Raw genomic sequence first — 21,983 nt, forward strand, 5'->3', positions numbered from 1 at the left:
ATGAAGACTGTTTAGAAGGAGCAACCCATCCTTCTACATCCTATGACCCTGATTTTGAGGTAAGCGATAGGTCTAGTGATCCGCACAGAATTAGTCAAGCAGAGTTGAGTGACCTTATAAGAGATCTTCGCTTGTCTAAGGAAAAGGCTGAGCTGTTAGGGTCAAGACTACAACAGTGGAATCTTCTAAAACATGATGTGAAAATATCTCAGTACAGACAACGTCAAAAAGATTTGCTTCCTTTTTTTGAGAAAAAAGAAAACCTCGTAGTTTGTTCTGATGTTAATGGTTTGATGGACTGCTTGAATTTGGATCACACTCCATCTGAATGGAGACTGTTTATAGACTCTTCAAAACTAAGCTTAAAAGCTGTACTTCTGCATAATGGAAATCAGCTACCCTCTATTCATATAGGTCATGCAGTTCACATGTGTCTGTGGGACAGTCGGGATAGAAAATCTCACTATGAAAAAATGAACTGGCCTACACGAGACCTAAACCCTAATGAGAAAAATGTAGTTTACGAGCCTCTTGTAGATCCTAAGGATGTTCTCCTTCCCCCATTACATATTAAGTTGGGACTAATGAAAAACTTTGTGAAGGCCATGGACCAGGAAGGACAAGCTTTTAAGTACTTGAGAGCAAAGTTTCCCAGGTTGAGTGATGCTAAAGTCAAGGAACGCATCTTTATTGGGCCTCAAATCCGTGAAATCGTAAATGATCCTGCTTTTGACATGATTTTAACAGGAAATGAAAAAAGAGCCTGGGAAGCCTTTAAGGGGGTTGCACATGGGTTTTTAGGTAACAAAAGAGATGATAACTTCACAGCATTGGTTAAAGAGATTCTTCAAGCTTACCACCAACTTGGATGCAACATGTCCTTAAAAATTCATTTTCTTCACTCTCATCTTAATTTCTTCCCACAAAACTGTGGAGCTGTGAGTGACGAACATGGAGAAAGATTCCATCAAGACATTGCCTTAATGGAACAGAGATATCAGGGCCGTTGGAATGAAGCAATGCTTGCAGACTACTGCTGGTCTGTGTGTAGGGATGCTCCAGAAGTGTTTTATAAAAGACAAGCTAAACGACAGCGATCTTACAATGAATCGGATGGACTTAATTGAAATTTGGTGGTACAAACTTCTTTTATTTGAAAAAACACTAAGAATAATGTTTTTTTTTTATTAATTTTGTACTTAAAATATTCTAAAAGAAACATAACAATATTGTTTTATGTACTTTCACTTTTCACGTATAGTATAACCACTCTTTAAGATTAAGTACTGTGTATCTCAAAAACCAGAGCTAATAAAAATTTTTCATTGTTATTTTCGTTTTTATCACCCCAAAATTAGTAGAAATTGACTAATTTAGTGTAGGAAACATTCAAAAAATATTTTTTGTTGTGTTGTGTAATTTGTAAAGGATTGTTTTGCCATTTGGTCGAGATAAATAATAAAACTACCAGTTCAAATAATTTATTGGTGTTGCAAATTAATTAAGCTACAATAATATATAATCAGAGCACTTGTTATAAAAAATCACAACCTTTCGTATAGATACATATAGCCCAGGTCTTTTGGTGGATGCTCAGATAAGGCTACTTTACTGTCGTTGAATATAACCCACTGGCCACCTTTCAGAAGATGAACCACGTAATGTCCCACCATGGTAGAAGTTCCCATGTGTGAAATGAACCCAATCAATTTGTACTCTGAAAAAAAATACATATTTCTTATCCCGCTCGATACTAATGTCATTGTAGCTTTTGCAATTTCATGAACTCTATTTTAGAGATTTTGTTCAATCAAATATGGAGTTCAATATAAAAAAAAAAAAAAAAAAACATATTACATTAGTCAAATGAAAACTTGGTGCATTGCTAATGGTCTGGAATTAAACATCTCTAAAACAGATTTGATGTATTTTAGTCCGATTGGTCACATACATGTTCATAGTATTCTTGTGCGAACAGGAGAAATAACAAATTCATCTTTAAAACATAGTGAAAATGTGAAATTCCTTAGCTTGCACCTAGATGACGGCTTGACGTGGGAGACTCGATTTGCGAAAGGCATTTGACACAGTTAATTATAATATTTTATTGAAAAAATTGAATAGTATTGGTATTCGAGGAATTATTCATAGATGGTTTGAAAATTATTTGTCTAACAGAAAACAGTTTGCGTGTCTAAGTAAAAATGCCAGTTCTTTGAAAATGATCACCTGTGGTGTTCCACAAGGGTCTATTTTGGGTCCAGTTTTGTTTTTGATTTACATAAATTCTGTTTCAAAATTATTGTTGAAAGTAAATATTAAGTTATATGCGGATGACACAACATTGCTTTATTTTTCTAGTGATACTAAAGATGTCTACAATAACATGAAAAATTACATTATATTGCTAACTTCTTGGTTAAATTATCATAAACTGAGTTTGAATTATGAAAAATGTTCTTTAATGTTGATAACTAAGAACAAAATCACAAACAAAGACAATTTGGCTGTTAACAACAAAATGATTAAATATTGTCAAAACACAAAATTTTTAGGACTATACATTGATGAAATTCTTTGTTGGAATACTCATATTGAGATAATTACCATTATAATTTGAAAATTTATATATGTATGTATATGTGTTTGTATTTATGTATTTATGTGCTGTATATTTAACTGATATTTAATATTGAAATAATTTATTTAATCATTATTTTAAATTTTATCCCTGATATAAACTATCTTGTTTCTTGGGATTGATAAAGATTATTATTATTATTGAAAAATCAGTTAAACAGCTTTCAGTATGCAACTATGCGATTTTACAACTCAATATCATCGAAAAATAACAACAATACACACTTCGTGCAACTGTCAAATCACTTACTTCCTTCTCCATCCCTGAACTCGGGAGCGGCCGGAGAAGAGACAGATTCGAGTTCTTCTTGATGAGAAAATATCCAGTCCATCGCTCTTTCAACATTATTATCAGTCGCTTTGAGTGCTTTGGTCGCTTGGCTGAGGGAGAATCCCATAGAAACGATCATAGACAGCGAATCGGGATTTGGCACGAACTGAGAATTTTCCATACCGGGCGGAACGAACGGATCTGTAAAATCTGAATCAGCAATGTGTTCCATGATCCAAGCAGTGGCTGCCTCCATGCCAGAATTACCGCTGTGATAAACTGCTCTTTTACATGCTTCGGGAGGAAATCCTAGAAAATTGAGGAATGAAAATAATGATAAAATTTAGTGGAATTTAAAAAAACACAAGCACTACAGGAAAATCCTTGTCATATGTAATGGGAGAATGTTCCTCCTGACGAAAATCAAGTGGTTTTCATGAAAGAGCTCTAAAACAACGCATTTTAAACTTATCATTTCAACCTTATTCTTTAAAAAATTATTTAAATACTTAAAAAAAGAGGAATGAAATAATGCATTCAACATTTAAAGGGATTCGTTTTTATTTCACAATTTGGCAACATCGGTTAGAGCTAATAAAGGACATTGAATCTTTTACCTGTATGAGACAAACAAAGATGACATATTTCAGAGGCGTGCTGTTCTGTTTACTTATGTTCCGAGTTCCGAGACATTCTGTGACATATGACATTTTGTGCACCTAACCTATCTTCCTCTATATAAATAAATAACAAAACAACTGTTGTTAATGTGGCTTGTGGAGGTGGTATTGAACTATAATTTATATTTTGCCTTAATTGTTGATTTATAAAGATAATGTTCCTTTTTTAAAGTAGAATATCCAGGTACCTATAAATTATTTCAACTTGATATAGGCACTGTTGCCAATATGTGAATTAGAAACAAATCCCTTTAAAAATTAAAACCCAACATTTGAAACATCAATTTGAATATTTTTCGAAGTGAATTTGAAAAACCCATTAGTTAAACTCAACTTTATTTTATTCAAACTTGCATTTACTGTAATAACCCAAATTGAGGAACATTCCCCATTGCAATTGCAATTGGCAATACAACTGAAAGAGTCAACCTTCAATTTTGGAACGGGCACACTTGCAGACCGGTTTCGGGCTCCTTAGCCACTCCTCAGTGCAAGACAGTGACCATCATCGACCTGAAGTCAATGATATTTCATAATTGAAAATCGATATTCTTTCAGAGTATTTCATTCTTCGTCTTGAGTTGGAGCGAACATTCCTTATTCAGAGGAATCGGGCAAATTTCGGATATGCAGTTGGTTTGTACCTCGTCCACTAGATGGAGTGACATTTTGTGATGTTCGCTCCAACTTCAGACGAGGAATGAAATACTCTGAAAGAATTTCGATTTTCAATTATGGAATATCATTGACTTTAGATCAATGATGGCCACTATCTTGCACTTACAAGTGGCTGAGGAGCCCGAAACCGGTCTGCAAGTGTGCCCGTTCCAAAATTGAAGGTCGACTCTTTCAGTTGTATTGCCAATTGCATATGCGGGAAATTTTCTGTGAAGATTCCTGCACTGACGCCTGTCGGATGTAATCCAACGCCGTTCGTGGTATTAGCCAGTGGAGTAGTTGTTTTCTGACAGGCGTCAGTCCATTCAACCTACTGTGTACGTATATCTGAGACGGGCTTGAACATTTAAAGTTAATTTCTTCAGATATCTTCAGGAAAGTTGTGATATCTTTTCTCGTTATTGGTACACAACAAGTATGATGATCATTACTGAAAACTGTCGATATTTACCCATGTCAGCCAGTTGGGACAATACATTTTCGTCCATAGCGGGCAGGACGGGCTGAACTTGAGGTTCAGGAAGAAGTTCCTCCTCTGGCTGCGGTCCTCCACCCCGTAATGGAGATATATCTAAAACATCAGGCATCTCGATGGACACGTCCAATTTAATTGGCACCCAATCTTCGCGTAACGTGAACTTCTTCAAATGAATCACCAAAAAGTCCGGGAACGAAGATAACCTTGTCGTTCTGAAACAATAACCTGGTTTTTATTTGAAAAACAGAGGACATTCGCTTGCATACTTTCTCGCCGTAACGTTTTCATTGACTGCTGAGCTGAAGAAGTTGTTTATAACTTCCGACTGGGTGAATGATTCTAGGCAAGAGAAAAACTTGATTCTCGGACGCACAATAGAATCGGGTTCCAATTTCTTGCCTTTAGCTTCCGCTTCAGCTTTCCTTGCCTCATATGCAGAAACCTAGAAGTGCAAGCACTATCATAATCATATGTTTTAATGTAAATTCTCCTGAAAGAAATCAATATAATCAATTTGTATGCAACATAAACCAACCATTTTCTCTTTCCTAGAGAATGCATACTGTAATAATAATAATAATAGTTTATTAACCGTTTGTTGGTACATTAGGTACATATGGTAAGTCAATATTATATTATAATTTGTTACACTAAAAAATAAAAAATAAACGGACATATGTATAAATAAATAAAATCTTTCAATTCGTACATATGAATAGGAGCGTCAGTATACAGGCTGATTCACGGTGGATGGCACATTAGACGTTTCTGGTGAACCAGACAACGGATCACTTTGAAAATTTAATGGAGGGCATATTCGGACATTCTCTAGCCAACTAAAATATTTTCGACAATGCGGTGTTGCCGCTTCTATTAGAAAGCAGTAGCAACTTTGATTTTTCAAATGGAACACTCTGTATATAATATTATTTTTGGAATCTCCAACAATTGCCCGACAACTTTTCTTGATATTTCCCTATACCTATCTGTTACCGTTTTCGAAATAAAAATTAATTTCAATTTTTTTCTTCGAAAATCATGACTACTAAAAATGCCGATATCTTTTAGTTAAGAAGTACTATGATATCGAAATTTGGTTTGGAGTTAGGTGATACTTGGACACTTCCCACACGTCAGCCTAATCTCCGTTACTTCAATACAGGGTGGTAAAAAAATACAGTTTTTTCGTTTGCTTGAAAAAGTTGCCGAAATTTGATTATTTTAAATGGAACACCCTGTATATTATTGAAAATTCGGAAAGCTGCTGAAATTTGCTTTCTTTCTATGTATATCATACCTATACCTAACTAGTCAAGTTTCGGACTTATGAACATTTATATGTGAAAATGTCCCTTCAGAATGGTATTTCCATTCAGTATTTGGTTAACAGGCCATGATTACTATTTGACAGTAGCGTTGTGACATTCTTCTAATAATATCGACATTTTCGTCACTTCAGAAGTTGCAAATACCTTCAAAACGATGGAACAAAACTATTCAAACGAAGTTCTTATGAATTTGTTCATTATTTTTGGACAGTGTGACAAAATTATCAGCAGAACATGTAGAAAGTTCAATGAAATGTATCCGAATCTACCGCCAATGAACCTCAAGAAATTTATACGAATTCAGAACAATTTCAATATGTTTGGATAAACTTTAAAAAAGCACCAAGAAACTTGAAATTGGAAATATTGATATGAATAATTATAAAAAAGTAAAACAATCATGTGGAATATTTCAAAATATGTTCGAATCGCTGGCCGTTCACTTCCAAGCACTTTAAAATGCGGGTGTTGACTGCTTTCGTGGTGGCAGATCTGATTTCATTGGGATCCAAATCTTCAAATGTTTCGGCAATCCTTTCTAACAATTCATCTCTCGAACGCACGGGTATTTTGTAAACTTTTTCTTTAAACATTCCCCACAAATAAAAATCTAATGGATTAAGATCGGGTGATCTCGCTGGCCAATTCCATGGTCCCAAGCGCCTCATCCACCGATCGTCAAATAGTCTATCCAGTTCTGCGCTCACTTCTCTTGTGCAATGTGCAGGAGCTCCGTCTAGTTGGTACCAACAGTTTCGATAATCTTCGAGTGGCAGATTATCCACGAAACTGTCTACAGTATTCTCCAAAATATTCAGGTAGCTTCTGGATGTTAATGACTCCTCGTATATCAAGTACCTCAATTTGTTGTCCATCAACATGCAGAAGACATTAAAACTAATTTTTTCTTGAAATCCGGCTTTTTTTGTGACGTGAGGATTTTCACTGGACCAATAATGACGATTTTTTCTATTGAAAATCCCTTCTCTCAAAAATTTCGATTCATCAGTCCAAATAATTTTATTTAAAAAAAGTGGATCTTCTTGAATGCGTGTCAACAACATTTCACAAAATTCTACTCTATGTTGAGGATCTTGAGGCATCATTGCTTGAATTTTGGTGAATTTATAATCATGCATTTTATGTCTTCGCAAGATTCTTTGAACCGATGAATATTTTATACCCAAATCTTCTTCAGCACTTCTTATCGATGACTCGGGAAATGCGTGAAAATATGCTAAGACATTAATCTGGTTGTCTTCGAAAGTTACGGGTCGAGGCAAGTTTCTTGGTGGTTTTAAAGTTGATCCAAATGCATTGAAATTGTTCTGAATTCGTATAAATTTCTTGAGGTTCATTGGCGGTAGATTCGGATACATTTCATTGAACTTTCTACATGTTCTGCTGATAATTTTGTCACACTGTCCAAAAATAATAAACAAATTCATAAGAACTTCGTTTGAATAGTTTTGTTCCATCGTTTTGAAGGTATTTGCAACTTCTGAAGTGACGAAAATGTCGATATTATTAGGAGAATATCACAACGCTACTCAAATAGTAATCATGGCCTGCTTACCAAATACCGAATGGAAATACCATTCTGAAGGGACATTTTCACAAATAAATGTTCATAAGTCCGAAACTTGACTAGTTAGGTATAGGTATGATATACATAGAAAGAAAGCAAATTTCAGTAGCTTTCCGAATTTTCAATAATATACAGGGTGTTCCATTTAAAATAATCAAATTTCAGCAACTTTTTTAAGCAAACGAAAAAACTGTATTTTTTTACCACCCTGTATTGAAGTAACGGAGATTAGGCTGACGTGTGGGAAGTGTCCAAGTATCACCTAACTCCAAACCAAATTTCGATATCATAGTACTTCTTAACTAAAAGATATCGGCATTTTTAGTAGTCATGATTTTCGAAGAAAAAAATTGAAATTAATTTTTATTTCGAAAACGGTAACAGATAGGTATAGGGAAATATCAAGAAAAGTTGTCGGGCAATTGTTGGAGATTCCAAAAATAATATTATATACAGAGTGTTCCATTTGAAAAATCAAAGTTGCTACTGCTTTCTAATAGAAGCGGCAACACCGCATTGTCGAAAATATTTTAGTTGGCTAGAGAATGTCCGAATATGCCCTCCATTAAATTTTCAAAGTGATCCGTTGTCTGGTTCACCAGAAACGTCTAATGTGCCATCCACCGTGAATCAGCCTGTACATAAAAAACAAAATACCACCATGTATAAAGTAAAGTAAAGTACAATAGTAGTAAAAATATTAGTAATATATTATTAAAAGGATTCGCTGAAATAGTCTTCCAAACTATAAAAGGCTCTATCCACAAGTAGGTTCTTCACCGCCTTTTTGAAATGAATGTTGCTTAAATTTGCAGATCTCATTTCTAATGGTAAATGATTGAACAATTTACCACCATTGTAGTATATGGAATCCTTGATTAAATTCGAAGTTGGGATGGGAAGTCTAAAGGTATTATTGCTATTGCGAGTAGCATAAGGAGTAGAAGCAAAGTTGAACTTCGATTTATGTTTATAAATAAGGCAAACTGTCTCTAAGATAAAAAGTGCGATGACTGTTAACATTTTATTGGCAGTGAACAAATTCCTGGACGATTCTCTGGGTTTAACTTTACAGAGACATCTTAGTGCCCTCTTCTGTAATATCAATACAGAAGAGAGAAGGGATGAGTTGCATGCTCCCCAAAAAGGTATTCCATAACGTAGTCGAGATTCAACAAGTGCATGGTAAACGGTCTTTGCGACATGGAAACCCAACTCATTTGAAACCACTCTAACTGCATAACATCCTGAGGAGATCTTACTCTTCAGTTGTTTAAGGTGCTCATCAAATTTCAGCCTATTATCAATGAATACACCGAGAAACTTTGTGTTTAATTTATTTTGTAATACGTCAGCGTCTATTGAAATGTCATCAAGCAAACATTTGAATGATATTATATTCGTTTTGGATGCATTTAGAGAGAGTAAATTTGCATCGCACCAGCTCTTCATCTTCTTCAAGTCGAATGATATTATTTTATTTAGCTCCATTGAGTTTTTTTCTTTCCACAATATTCTGGTATCATCCGCGAATAGAGTGAAACTACCAGATATGTTAATCATAGATATGTCATTCATATATAACAAACAGAATAGGGCCTAACACAGAACCCTGTGGTACACCAGATTCAATGGCCCTGTTCTCCGCGAGTTCCGTTGCCCTCACTCACCGACATGAAAGGTATGATTCGAACCAAGTGTTCGTTACTCCTCTACATCCATATTTATGAAGTTTTTTTTAATAACATTTTATGATTAACGCAATCAAACGCCTTTGAAATATCGCAAAAAATTGCGGCGGCTACTTCACCAGCATTCAATTCAGACTAAATTTCATATAAAAAAGAGAAGATAGCATCATTTGTATCTTTTTCCTCTTGAAACCCAAACTGGTTTTTGCTTATAATACAGTGCAGTTTTAAGAATTCATCTAAACGTACTTTGACTAATTTCTCAATAATTTAGGGACATGCATTAAATCACTTAATTCTTTTTAACAATGTCTGTGTATCATTTTTCATCATTTTTTTTTATATCTGTAAGTGTTAGTTGTCAAGTATACTTGTTTATATGCATTTATTGTAAATTTTTATCTAATAACGTATTTTTTTTTCTTTTTTTTTCGACTTGTGTAAATACTGCTGTATATTAGCATCAATAAATGATTATTATTATTTTTGCTAAAGCCGGTATTAAGGAAATAGGACGCAGATTGGAGGGATTATCTAAATCGCCACCTTTATGTAGTGGAATGACAACGGAAGTCTTCAGGGAAGAAGGAAATGAGCCGTTTCTGAATGAGGTATTAATAAGGGCGACCAAAGTTTCTAGAGCATTGAGTGGTAAATTCAAGAGAATCTTAACGGAAATATCATCATATCCGGCCGTGTTTGTATTTAATCTCATGAAGTGTCTTGAACAATTCATTAAGGTCAGTGTCATATAAAATAAGACTATCATGAATTTTGATATTTTCTAAGATGACCAATAGAATAGAAGAATAGAATATACTTTATTCGCCATAAAAAAAAACAATAGAATTATAAGGTTTTGTCAAATATCATATACCATAAGAATATCATAAAAACACTAAATGAATAAATAAAAAATAAACAAATAAGGAAATGAGATGTGAACAATTTCTATATAAATATCACAGTCTACGTATATTGTAAATTCAAAATATTAGTTGGTGTTGAAGTCAAATGATAAACTTTCTTATTAGTCAGTGGGCTATGCTTGAAGACTGGCCGTAAACAAATCTAGAGTAAATGGAACTTCAAACGTTCAAGCCAGTCTCTATATACCTACACAGTAGGTTTAATGGACTGACGCCTATCAGAAAACAACTACTCCCCTGGCTAATACCACGAAGGGCGTTGGATTATATCCGAAAGGCGTCAGTGCAGGAATTTTCACAGAAAATGTCCTGCATATGCAATTGGCAATACAACTGAAAGAGTCGACCTTCAATTATGGAACGGGCACACTTGCAGACCGGTTTCGGGCTTATTAGCCACTCATCAGTGCATCGACCTAAAGTCGTTTTCCAGGCAGATATTCTTCATATAATTTGTAAACGAGGCTGTATTTAAGTTTTTTATATCTTCCGTTAGTTTGTTAAATAAAATAGGACCATAATAATTTTTCGAATAACGGCAGCGATTTAGTCTTGTGAATTCAATTTTAATCTGTTGTGCTTGTCTGGTGTTATGTGAATGAAAATCGTTTTGATTCAGGTATAAGTGAGGATTTTTTTTTACATAATTTATACATGAATAGATGTAAAGAGAAGGCAATGTAAATAATTTATTATTAATAAATGTTGTTTTAACGTCTTCTTGATAACCCAGTTTGAAGATAACTCGCAAAACTTTTCTTTGCAGTCCAAACTGTACTAGACCATAAGATACATGGGACATAAAAAGTGAATGATAAGCAGTGATAATGGTTTCAATAGATGAGATGCCCATTAAACTTCTTATAATATAAATGCTCGTTGCCAATTTTTTGCAAATAAAATCTATATGTTTTTCCCAAGAGAGCTTTGGATCCATTTGGAATCCAAGAAATTTAATCGATTCATTTTGGTCATAGGCAGTTGTTTGTGTGTAAAAAAGTAATGTTGCGTTTTATTTATATTCAATTTTAATTTATTATTTGTCAGCCATCTATTAGCATTCGATTCTGCTACTTTCATTTCTTCAACTATAGCCTCGTAATTTGTGTTTTGGAACGTTAATGACGTGTCGTCAGCAAATTGCGTAATCTCAGAGTCACCTTCAGTTTTGAAATCAATCATATAAATCAAGTATAGAACTGGTCCCAAAACCGAACCTTGGTAGACTCCGTTTTTTATTTCTTTGGTATCAGATGCCTTATTATTCAAAAAAACGTATTGTCTAAGTTCCGATAGGTATGATCTAACAAGGTTAATTGAGTTTTCCTCAAATTTGAACCTCTCCAATTTTTTAAGCAGAATTTCATGTGACACACAATCGAATGCCGCCTGAAGATCGCAGAACACTGTTCCTGTGTGGACACATTTCTGAAATCCTACGACGATTTTATCTACCAGCTGCATTACAGCGTCCGTGGTTGATTTTCCGTTCCGGAAACTGTATTGGTAATCTGGAATGATGTTGTGTACCTCAAGGTGTTCTACTAACTGCAATTTCAGAGCTGCTTCAAATATTTTGCCGATTACGGGAAGTATTGAGATGGGTCTCAGTTTACATAATTCTTCGGCATTTTTTTCTTTCGGTATTGGGATCACTTTAGTAATTTTAAGGCAATCAGGAAAAATTCCTGATTTTATTGCTTCGTTTATCAACTTTGAGGCTCCATGGATCATATGGAGCATGAATTGTGTTACTCGACTGTTCAGCAATAGAACAGCAGAACTCATTCTGGTTCTGGTTCAATAAATGGAGATTGAGACCCTTCAGGAGACTACCAACAATGAACATCAACAACGAAATGGTAAGAAGCAGGCAATCAGTAAAATACTTGGGAGTTAACACTGACCACAAAATCAACTTGAACAGCCATACAAAAATGATTGAAAAGAAATGCATCAATAGAGGAAAACACTTTTGGAGTCTGACATTTAAAAAAAGAGGAATCAACACTAAAACTGCAACTAAAATATATAATATGATCTGTCGTCCACTTCTCGAATATGCATATGTAATTTATTCAAGTTGTCTTAATCCTGCATTAAAAAAATCTTCCAACAGCTGAAACATCTACACTAAGGAGTATTACTAAAATGCGTCACCCTCAGAACATACTACACAATCCCTCAAACGCACTGCTTTATAGAACTACAAAAGTGAAGCCTGTAAAGAAGAGACTATCAGACCTAGGCAACCGCTTTGCCAAGAATGAAACTAACTTGGAGACCCTACAGGAATTATGTATTTGGGAAAATATCAAATCACTCTCCACTCTCATAATTTATAGTTTTTTTTTTGTCAGAAATATAATGTACCTCAAATCTAGATAAGATAAGATAAGATAAGATATTTATTCACCTTTGAAAATTTTCACAGAAAAACAGTATGTTACAGTAGTCACACAACTGTTTTTTGTTTAGGTACGGCACAAACTACAAAAACTATTTAATAATAAAAAAATATGTTAGTATATGAAAAATTCGATATTTACATATATAAAATCAGTCACATTTATACATATATGAGCAGTTATCACAAAATATGTAGTCCACACTCTTGACATGCAAAAATATTAGTATTTAGAACCATGAATGAAGGAATATATTATTTATATCATATAGTGGATTCAGCAGCATTGATTGTTTTAGTGGGTATTTTAATTTTTTAGTTGTGTAATACTTCCATTCCACTGGTATTTGCTTGTACAGTTTCATTGGCAAATATTCAGTTTGTATTTTTGTTTTTTCCTTATTTACTTTTGACATTCTATATTGATTTTTATTTTACGTATCATGTCCATGAAGATCTGTTCCCGAAATATATTTATCTTTATTTTGATGTATCCATAGAATTGTCCCCATTATATATATATATACAAGGTAATGTCAAGATTTTTATTTAAATTAAAATTGGCTTGGCGTGAGCTCTGTTGCCCAAATTAGCCATGGTTCTTATAATCTTCTTTTGGCTCACCAATAGTTGACGACAAGCCGGGCTTGTTCCCCACAACAGAACCCCATACACAAGATGGCAATGTACCATGCCATAGTACACAGTCTTCAATACTTCACTAGATAGTACTTCCCTGAGATTTCTCAAAACAAATATAGCCTTGGATAGCTTTTTTTGAGTTTAATTTATATGTATTTTCCAATTCAGTTGAGCATCAACATGAAAACCCAATAGCTTAACTGTTGTTTCATCGTCAAGCGCTTGCCTATTTTTCGTGAAAGTGATGTTCTTTGTTTTATTTTTGTTTAGGAACTAACGTTTGAATTTGAAAAGTTTTCCATTTTCAATAATGTTTCCTCTGACTTACGTTCTATTGCGCTTAAGTTTTTGTCCTGTAACAAAAGAGTAGAGTCATCTGCATACATAAAAACATCAGCAGTATCAATAAATGTTGGTAAGTCGTTTATATATATGATGAATAATAGGGGACCTAGCACTGAGCCCTGTGGCACCCCATGTTTGACTTCTATAGTTTTTGATGTCTTATTATTTAGTGATACATATTGCTGTCTGTCTTTTAGATATGACTCGATGAGATCTAATGCTGTTCCACGTATTCCATATTTGTGGAGTTTTTTCAACAAAATATCATGAGAAACACTACCAAATGCCTTTGACAGGTCACATAAGATTGCACGTGTATGTATCCCTACATCTTGATTTTTGACTATCGGGTTCACTATGTCAGTGACAGCTTGAGAAGTTGATCTGAGAGAACGAAAACCATACTGATGATCATCTAGGAGTTTTCCCTTTTCTAAAAAATTGGTTATTCTGTCCTTGATAATAGCTTCTATTATTTTTGAAATTATAGGAGTTATTGTTATAACTCTGTAGTTGTCACAATTATTAGCATCACCTTTCTTTAGAATAGGGGTTGCTCTCCCCAGTTTTAAGTGTGATGGAAACTCACCCTTTACCAAGCAAATATTTATCAGATGTGCAAGAGGTTCTGCTAAGATTTCAGGAACGAGTTTCATTATTTTCGCACTGATATTGTAAGCATCCATACTGCTACTATTTTTTAAGATTCTCAAAAGTTTTAAAATTTCATTCTCGTTTGTGGGTCTCAGGAATACCGCTGTTTTTACATTAATTTTCAAAAGTTCCTCACCTCTCAGATCGGTGGGAGGTATTGTTTTAATAATATTGTCAACCATTGTTGCACTATATTCACTGAAATCATCCGCAGTAAGGCACGTGCTTTCACTACTGAAAGTGGATTTCCCTCTGCTCTCATTTACTCTTTTCCAGGCAGTTTTTGAAACATTTTTACTATTTGTGAGGACACTATCATACACCTCCCTTTTAGATTTGTTTATTTTTTTTCTGTAGTCTTTTTTTGCTAAAATATAACAGTGTTTTGATTCTGGATTCCCCGTCATTTTATAAATGTCATTTTTTTGTTTCACTTAATTTCTCAATTTTTTCAGATCGTCTGTGAACCACTTTGGTTTATGAATTTTTTTATTTTCTTTTTTTAAAGGAAATGCTACTTCAATCGCATACGTTATGTTATCACACAAAAATTTAGCTAAGATATTTGGATTGTCAGATAAGTAAAATTGTGTCCAATCTATTTTGTTCATATGATGTTTGAACTCTGCTATGCCTCTATTATGTAAGCATATGTAAAAATAACTGCAAATATTTAAAAATTGTACACTGGCTGAAAGACTTCAGTCGATGGCCCTTTAGTATTCACCAATAAATGACATTTATTATTATTTATTTAGAAGAGAAAATTTATGATTACAAGTTACTGACCTGTTGAACTGTTCTATGGTTTATATTACGCAGTGAATTTTTGGGGAAGATTTTTCAGTTTGCCCTTTATTACACTTCAACAAATCCTTCAGTGATTCAGGTTCATTTTTGAGATTATCTAATAAAATAATCAACAGTGACTCCTGCACCAAAATATGTCTTTCGAAGAATAACTGAGATTGAAGAATATTCCTACAGATTACAAATTTCATTAACCTGGCAGAATTCCGATTTTCAATTGTGGAATATCATTGACTTTAGGTCGATGATGGTCACTATCTTGCACTGATGAGTGGCTAATAAGTCCGAAACCGGTCTGCAAGTGTGCCCGTTCCAGAATTGAAGGTCGACTCTTTCAGTTGTATTGCCAATTGCATATGCAGGAAATTTTCTGTGAGGATTCCTGCACTGACGCCTATCGGATATAATCCAACGCCCTTCGTGGTATTAGCCAGGGGAGTAGTTGTTTTCTGATAGGCTTCAGTCCATTAAACCTACTGTGTAGGTATATCGAGACTGGCTTTTGAACCTTTGAAGTTCAATTGCTTTAGATTCAACCTGGCAAATTTCACATTCAGTAACGTTATCTTCAATATAAAACTGTTTTGCAACTTTCAATATACTACGAATAGAATTTATACTTACTTCTTCTTTATTAACCGCAGCATCCATCGGTATAGACAACGACAAAATCATCTCAGACCTGGTCAAGTACTTGACTTTCTTACTTGTTCCGCATTGAAACCTCTCTTCTACTTGGAACTTGAAACATTCCCCGGGATTCATTTGGTTCTTCGTGTGGCGTTCCAACAATGTCAGAAAGTGGAGCAGAAACTCTTGCGCGTCCTGCTGCTTTTTTGTAGAGAACTCTGGGTGCCCCCTGCCGACTAGCGTTTTGAACATCAGAGGAGATATGCCCGGAGGATCAGCATCAACGGGAGATCCCGGAGAGGGAGGAACGGAGTATTTTCCTGACAAGAGGCCGTATCCAAGTTTGGCCCTGCAGAAAAATTACCCTTGACGAAGCAAGTTCAAAAATGTTTTTGAAAAAGAATAATTTCAGGACAAACTTCCTCCACACAATTTTTAGAATGATTTCTCTCGATCTGCCACAGTTGATCACAATATTTCATTTATTTATTCATTTATTCACAGGTCAACCCAATTATTTACAAATTAACCAGAACTATATTTACAACTCTGCTCAAAAAATAAGGTGGGAATCTTTCCTGAATTCTGAAAGCAAAGTTTTCTAACTCCAATCCACAAATCTGGTGATAGAGAAAATATTAAATACTACCATCCAGTGAGCAAGCAATATGAAATTCCCAAGTTGCTGGATTGTTTGATAACTAAAAAACTGACACTCGATACGAAAAACATAATAAATGAACGTCAACATGGCTTTATATCTAGTAGATCCACCACTACGAATTTATTGCTTTATCAACATTTTCTTTTGAATAACCTAGAGGAAAACCACCAAATTGACTCTATTTATACTGATTTCTCTAAAGCCTTTGATGGGGTAAATCATGATCTTCTCATGGCTAAGCTAAGCTCCTAGCATTAGGCATCAATGGTAACATGTCAAAATTGATAAAGAGTTATTTGGATAATAGAATTCAGTATGTTAAATATCCTGGTTCCATATCATCACAAGTTCCTGTAACGTCTGGTGTCCCTCAAGGATGGCATATAGGCCCAATACTCTTCATTCATTTTGTAAACGAGATGTCGGATGTCACACGCCACAGCTATTATTCAATGTTTGCAGATGATCTCAAACTTTACAGGGTTGTAGATAACTTTTGTGATGCAGAACTATTACAGATAGACTTAAATAACTATAATAATAATAATGAATGGGCTTTATTCATTGACATACATTGTTTATAAAGAAGAAGTAAATACAAAAATCAATGAAAGGGGGAAGTTCACCAGAGACTGTTTTACAACTTAAGATAGCATGTTTTATATAAAAATATATACCTAGTATACATTGGTAAGTGAGTAGTTTATGAATCTTTGTGAGACTAAGAAAAAACAAAGGTTATAAATTACAAAGTAAATATTAAAAATCTATTTAGCTTTATAAGGTAAAATATAGCAAAACATACACAAAGGTGAGACAAAGGGAAAACCATATGAGCAAGGCATAACATGAATATATTATCTATCCAGAAGACTTCAGATATGTTTTCAACTCTTTCTTGAAATTATATATGGAGTAGTGTCTAAATTCACTGGGCAGAGCATTATATTGTTTGATAGAGTTGTAAATAAAACTACGAGAAAAGCAGGCTGTCGAGTGTTTTGGAATAATAAAAGTGTTACGGTTTCGTGTCCTCGAATTATTCTGTGATTTGAAAGTTTTATATCTTTTATAAAGATAATTTGGCTTTTCGTAAATGAGAAATTTATGTGTATTGACGAGTAGGTGGAACTGCCAGGTTTTAGCAATCGGTAACCAACCTGACTCCTCGAACTTGGGGGATATATGGTCGAATTTTCTCACACCATAAGGAAGACGAATACAATTGTTTTGTATTTTTTGTAAGCTAGTTACATCAGTTTGTATCAAAGCAGGCCCGTAGATTATATCGCAATATGCTGATCTATACAATATGAGGGTTTCGCAAAGTTTCAACTTCAATTTGGAAGTCATAATATCTCTACTTTGATAGAGTTGACGTTAGATACGTATGAGCTACGACAAAGTGAATTTATATGTTTGTGAAATCTCAGATCAGCATCTAGCCATAAACCCAAGTTCTTTCTTTCTGTAATTGTCTTTAATAGGTCTTGTCCAAATTGGATTTCAATTCTTCCTTCAATTTACTGTATTTTGTGTTTCGGGCCAAAAAGTATCAGCTGAGATTTTTCAGAATTCAATTTCACGTTATGGGCTATAGATAGATCCAGTAACTTTTGTAGATCGCTGTTAATTTTTTCCATTGCCACCTGCCAGTTACTTGGAGGAAATCGATAATATAACTGAGTGTCATCTGCATAATGAGGAGCTGTGCAATGATCAATTATTTTATGGAAGTCAGATATATATAGAGAGAACAGAATTGAGCCAAGGATAGAGCCCTGAGGTACTCCATAATCAACAGGTTAAGCACTAGAACACTTTCCATCAAGACATACTGACTATCTCGTTGGTGTTATGAAAAAAATGCTTTATATAAATGAATGTTATCAAATAACATTTTCAAGAGCTGTGAAACCTATTGTATATACATATAAAATCAAAAACACTAATCTAACGTTGACTAAAAGCGTGACTTAGGAGTGTTGTTTGATAGCAAAGTACCGTTTAAAGTTGATATTGATCACATCATATCTAAATCACTCAAATTATTGAGATTTGTTCAATGATCCATAGATAAATTTTCTATAAATACCTTCAAAATATTGTACTGTTCTTTGGTACGCTCGGTCGTGGAAAACAATTGCGTAATATGTGGTGGTATGTGACTGTAGCCGTAGATTCATAGTTCTCCCTATTATTATGTATAATTGACAATGTTTCCAATATAAATATTGAAATAACCGTAAGAATTCTATGTTTTCGAAAAAGGGGTTTACATGAATTCCACCATTTCGCTTTACATAAGTACCTGATAGCCCTTTTCTGCAAGACACAACCGACTGCATAAGTTGTGTAATAAATAATAAGTTTTTATTGGAATACACATATCGAAATGTTAAAAATTCAATCAAAACTTCTAGGAGTACTGTTATTGTTTCAAAATACCTCAAATGTATTTACTTCTGTTGCATATATTTCAATCTACCATATTCAATTATGGGGTTCGACGTGGGTGCTTTGTTCACTCACGTGTTGGTCGGTGGTTCAAGCCCTAATCTGAACAATTGATTTTCACTTGCTATCGTCCAACCCGTGTTAGGAATTACACGTTAAAAGGTAAGACCTCGTTAATCTTTAGCTCGCACAAGTTTCTACTTCTGAGGGTTGCCGTTCGCAGGGGTGCGACAGCTGGTTAACGAAAAAACAGATTCCAAATATCATTTCTTGAACCTATGTCAATTTCATACAAAGTACAGTCAAGCGAGTGATAAAAAAGAAACTTAAATATTTTACTGACTTACAATAAAAAATTGTATGAGCAAACAAATAAAAATTATACGTATAAAAGGCTGTATAATCAACAACATAGAAAAATGAATGTTCAACAAACAAAACTTGATTGAAAACAAATAAAAAAAATTGAATACGAATTTAAAAAAAATCTTTTTTTCCTTAGCTGTAAGTCTGATCACCATTATACATTCATCTATTTTATTACTACTGTAATTTAATTATTTACTTGTGCTTTACATAATAAATCTAAGTATTGATTGATTATTATGCAGATAGATCATTTAATTGACATTCATTTTTCATTCCCAATTTTTTTCAAGGATCTCATTAAGAACGAAAGATCCTTTATTTAAAAATGAAGTTATCCAATGGGGAGCCAAAAAAAAAGCCACAATAACCGTTAGTCTTATTATAAACACATATTTCTTCTAGTTAAAATAGCAATCTTTCAAGAGAATTTATTCTTCAGCCGGCTCAAACAATAGCAAAAATCTCACACTTACATTTGTACACCAAAATCCTCAGCTGGATCCCCATTAACTTTATCAAATATTTCATCTGCTCCATCATAGTATTTGTGAACGAAATCGGGGATTCTGAACAGCATTTGTACAACACTGTTCAAGTAGCATGAATTGCCTAAATTTGCCATTCCGGTGAATCCCGGACCGTAAAGTGGCTTTAAAGGACCGCCGCTCTCTTGGAGAGCTGCCCATTCGTTTGTCTTCTGATTCAACTCTAGCTCTAATTCCACCATTGATTTCTCAGTCTTCTCCATATTAGCAATGTTGATACCTTGAATTTAAATATGACCGAAGTGAATAATAAAATTTGTAACACTCAAGACTGTAGTTGAAGAATAGGGATTTAAAAGTAATGACCTTAATGAATTTCATAAACTATTTTGATTTTCAGGGGTATAGATAACTGATTTCTTAAAGAGAAAGGACTCACCCCAATGTGCTAAATGCTTGATGAGATCAGGATCCTCAACCATATCATCTTCACTGTAGCTGAAAACGTCGGCCTTCCCTTCTTTCGTGATTGTCCCCAATTTGACAGCCAGAGGATAACCGGTGACATTATAATGTTCCATGGCATGATTGTTGCCTCCTGATCCGTCGTAGAACTTCCGGCCACACAAAATGGAGCCGTCCGACAGGTTCAACCAGAGGTTTTCAGTTTTATCACACTTTTCGCATTTCCAACCCGTTGGCGGGATTTTTTTACCATTGTCTAGTTGTGATAAATTAGAGGCATGTTTTGAAACTATGCGGGATTCTCCATCCCATGTTCCACTGAGGGCTTCTAGTTCTGCTAGTTTACTAGCTGAGGGTAGATCGATGATTGCTTGGACTGAAGATTTTACCTTGAATTATTCTATTTCATTACACAGGTTCAACTCACATGACAAAAATATACTGATTCACCTTTACAAACTGTACATCTAATTCCCAAATTGCCACAAGTCATTTGATTTAGTAAAAAATTGAATAATGATCTTTCTAGATGTTTTGAAAATAAAAACAGACTTTTCAAAATCAAACGCACCAAATTTAAAACTGCAAGATTCATAAAATGATGTCTGAGGCAGATTTTAGCCTCCAACACATCAATTTGAGTAACTGTATGAAAATCATCTACATAAGCGATGTAATGACTTCCGGTGAAGGATGAACAGTAAGGTTCTCATTATTGAACCCTGCGGTACATCAATACTCAGCTTTAAGTAACTCTATTGATTTCATAAATTCTACTTGTACTGACACATATACAAAAAGTACTTACTATTTCTGGTAGTTCATTGTTGGGCCACTGAATAGATGTGAAATTTGGAAGAATGACTACGCTATACAAATCCTCATATTCAAATTTCTTTTTCGCCGAATCTGGATCAAATCCTCCCTCCACCCCTATTGCTAAGCGGGTTATCTTCTTCTCTGGTCCATCGCCCTGTGTTAGTGATGAAACCTGACATTTTAAATATGTGGTATTTGTTACTGAAGATATTAACCCCCTTCAAAGTTAACATTGATAACAAAACAATTTTTTTTGTACAAACCTCATATTTTTCTCTTTTCAAATGTAGGAAAACAGCATGGCCGGTCTTTCTGTAATATCTTTCTACATGATTGCGACCCAATCCAATGAAAGTTGTTAAACTGACATAAAGCCCAGTATCTGTTTCCTAAAAGTATTAAATATAACCTAAGCCTGACAATTCTTTTTTTTTAACTCACTGGATTATCGAATGAAAATACGCATTCATCTTTGTACACTTTACTTTGATTTGTAGGAACATTGATATCTTTCAAGAGTTGAGAACTTATATCCATTTCAAAAGTTATGGAATGAAAAATATCAATTTAAATATAAATGCTTAGCATTCCAAAACAACAGATGACAGCAAAATGAATTTTCATTTTACAAATATGACATTTACTTGGCAGAAACTGTTATGTGCCAGTGTTTTCCATTGGTAAATCTGGTACTATTTTCATTTCAGTGTGTATCTGTGTTCTGATATATTAATATAGAATAGTAATACAATAAATGTGTACTAGTTTATCATTGGAAAACGATATTCAACTCACTGGGCGCAAGTGTATCCAACAAATTGTGACATCAAACGCTGAACGTGGAATACTGGAGAGAAAATAACGATTGGTGAAAGCTGAGGGATTAACTCAGTTCTAATATTGACGTTCTGGAGAATGCACCTTCCCAACTGAAACTGAAGTCTTATGAATTA

The 21,983-nt window shown here is 34.2% G+C and overlaps 1 protein-coding gene across 2 annotated transcripts; it reads right to left on the reverse strand.

Moving 5' to 3' along the window:
* Positions 1–1,465: 1,465 nt before the first annotated feature.
* Positions 1,466–21,652, reverse strand: Usp5 (Ubiquitin specific protease 5). Of its 2 annotated transcripts, none has more exons than XM_074182491.1 (10): positions 21,472–21,652; positions 21,294–21,419; positions 21,020–21,184; positions 20,186–20,600; positions 19,735–20,026; positions 15,766–16,120; positions 5,014–5,189; positions 4,721–4,959; positions 2,891–3,220; positions 1,466–1,717 (listed from the first exon to the last, which is right to left on the reverse strand). In XM_074182491.1, the coding sequence occupies exons 1-10, from the start codon at positions 21,565–21,567 to the stop codon at positions 1,545–1,547; spliced, it is 2,367 nt and encodes a 788-aa protein (XP_074038592.1). In that variant the 5' UTR covers positions 21,568–21,652; the 3' UTR covers positions 1,466–1,544. The 2 variants fall into 2 exon arrangements, with proteins under 2 accessions (XP_074038592.1, XP_074038591.1); XM_074182490.1 differs by having other exon boundaries at positions 21,020–21,202.
* Positions 21,653–21,983: the final 331 nt, after the last annotated feature.

This window comes from Leptinotarsa decemlineata, unplaced genomic scaffold (assembly GCF_025532065.1).
Source record: "Leptinotarsa decemlineata unplaced genomic scaffold, Ldec_3_MD MMD2_tig00026328_RagTag_RagTag, whole genome shotgun sequence".
NCBI lineage: Eukaryota > Metazoa > Arthropoda > Insecta > Coleoptera > Chrysomelidae > Leptinotarsa > Leptinotarsa decemlineata.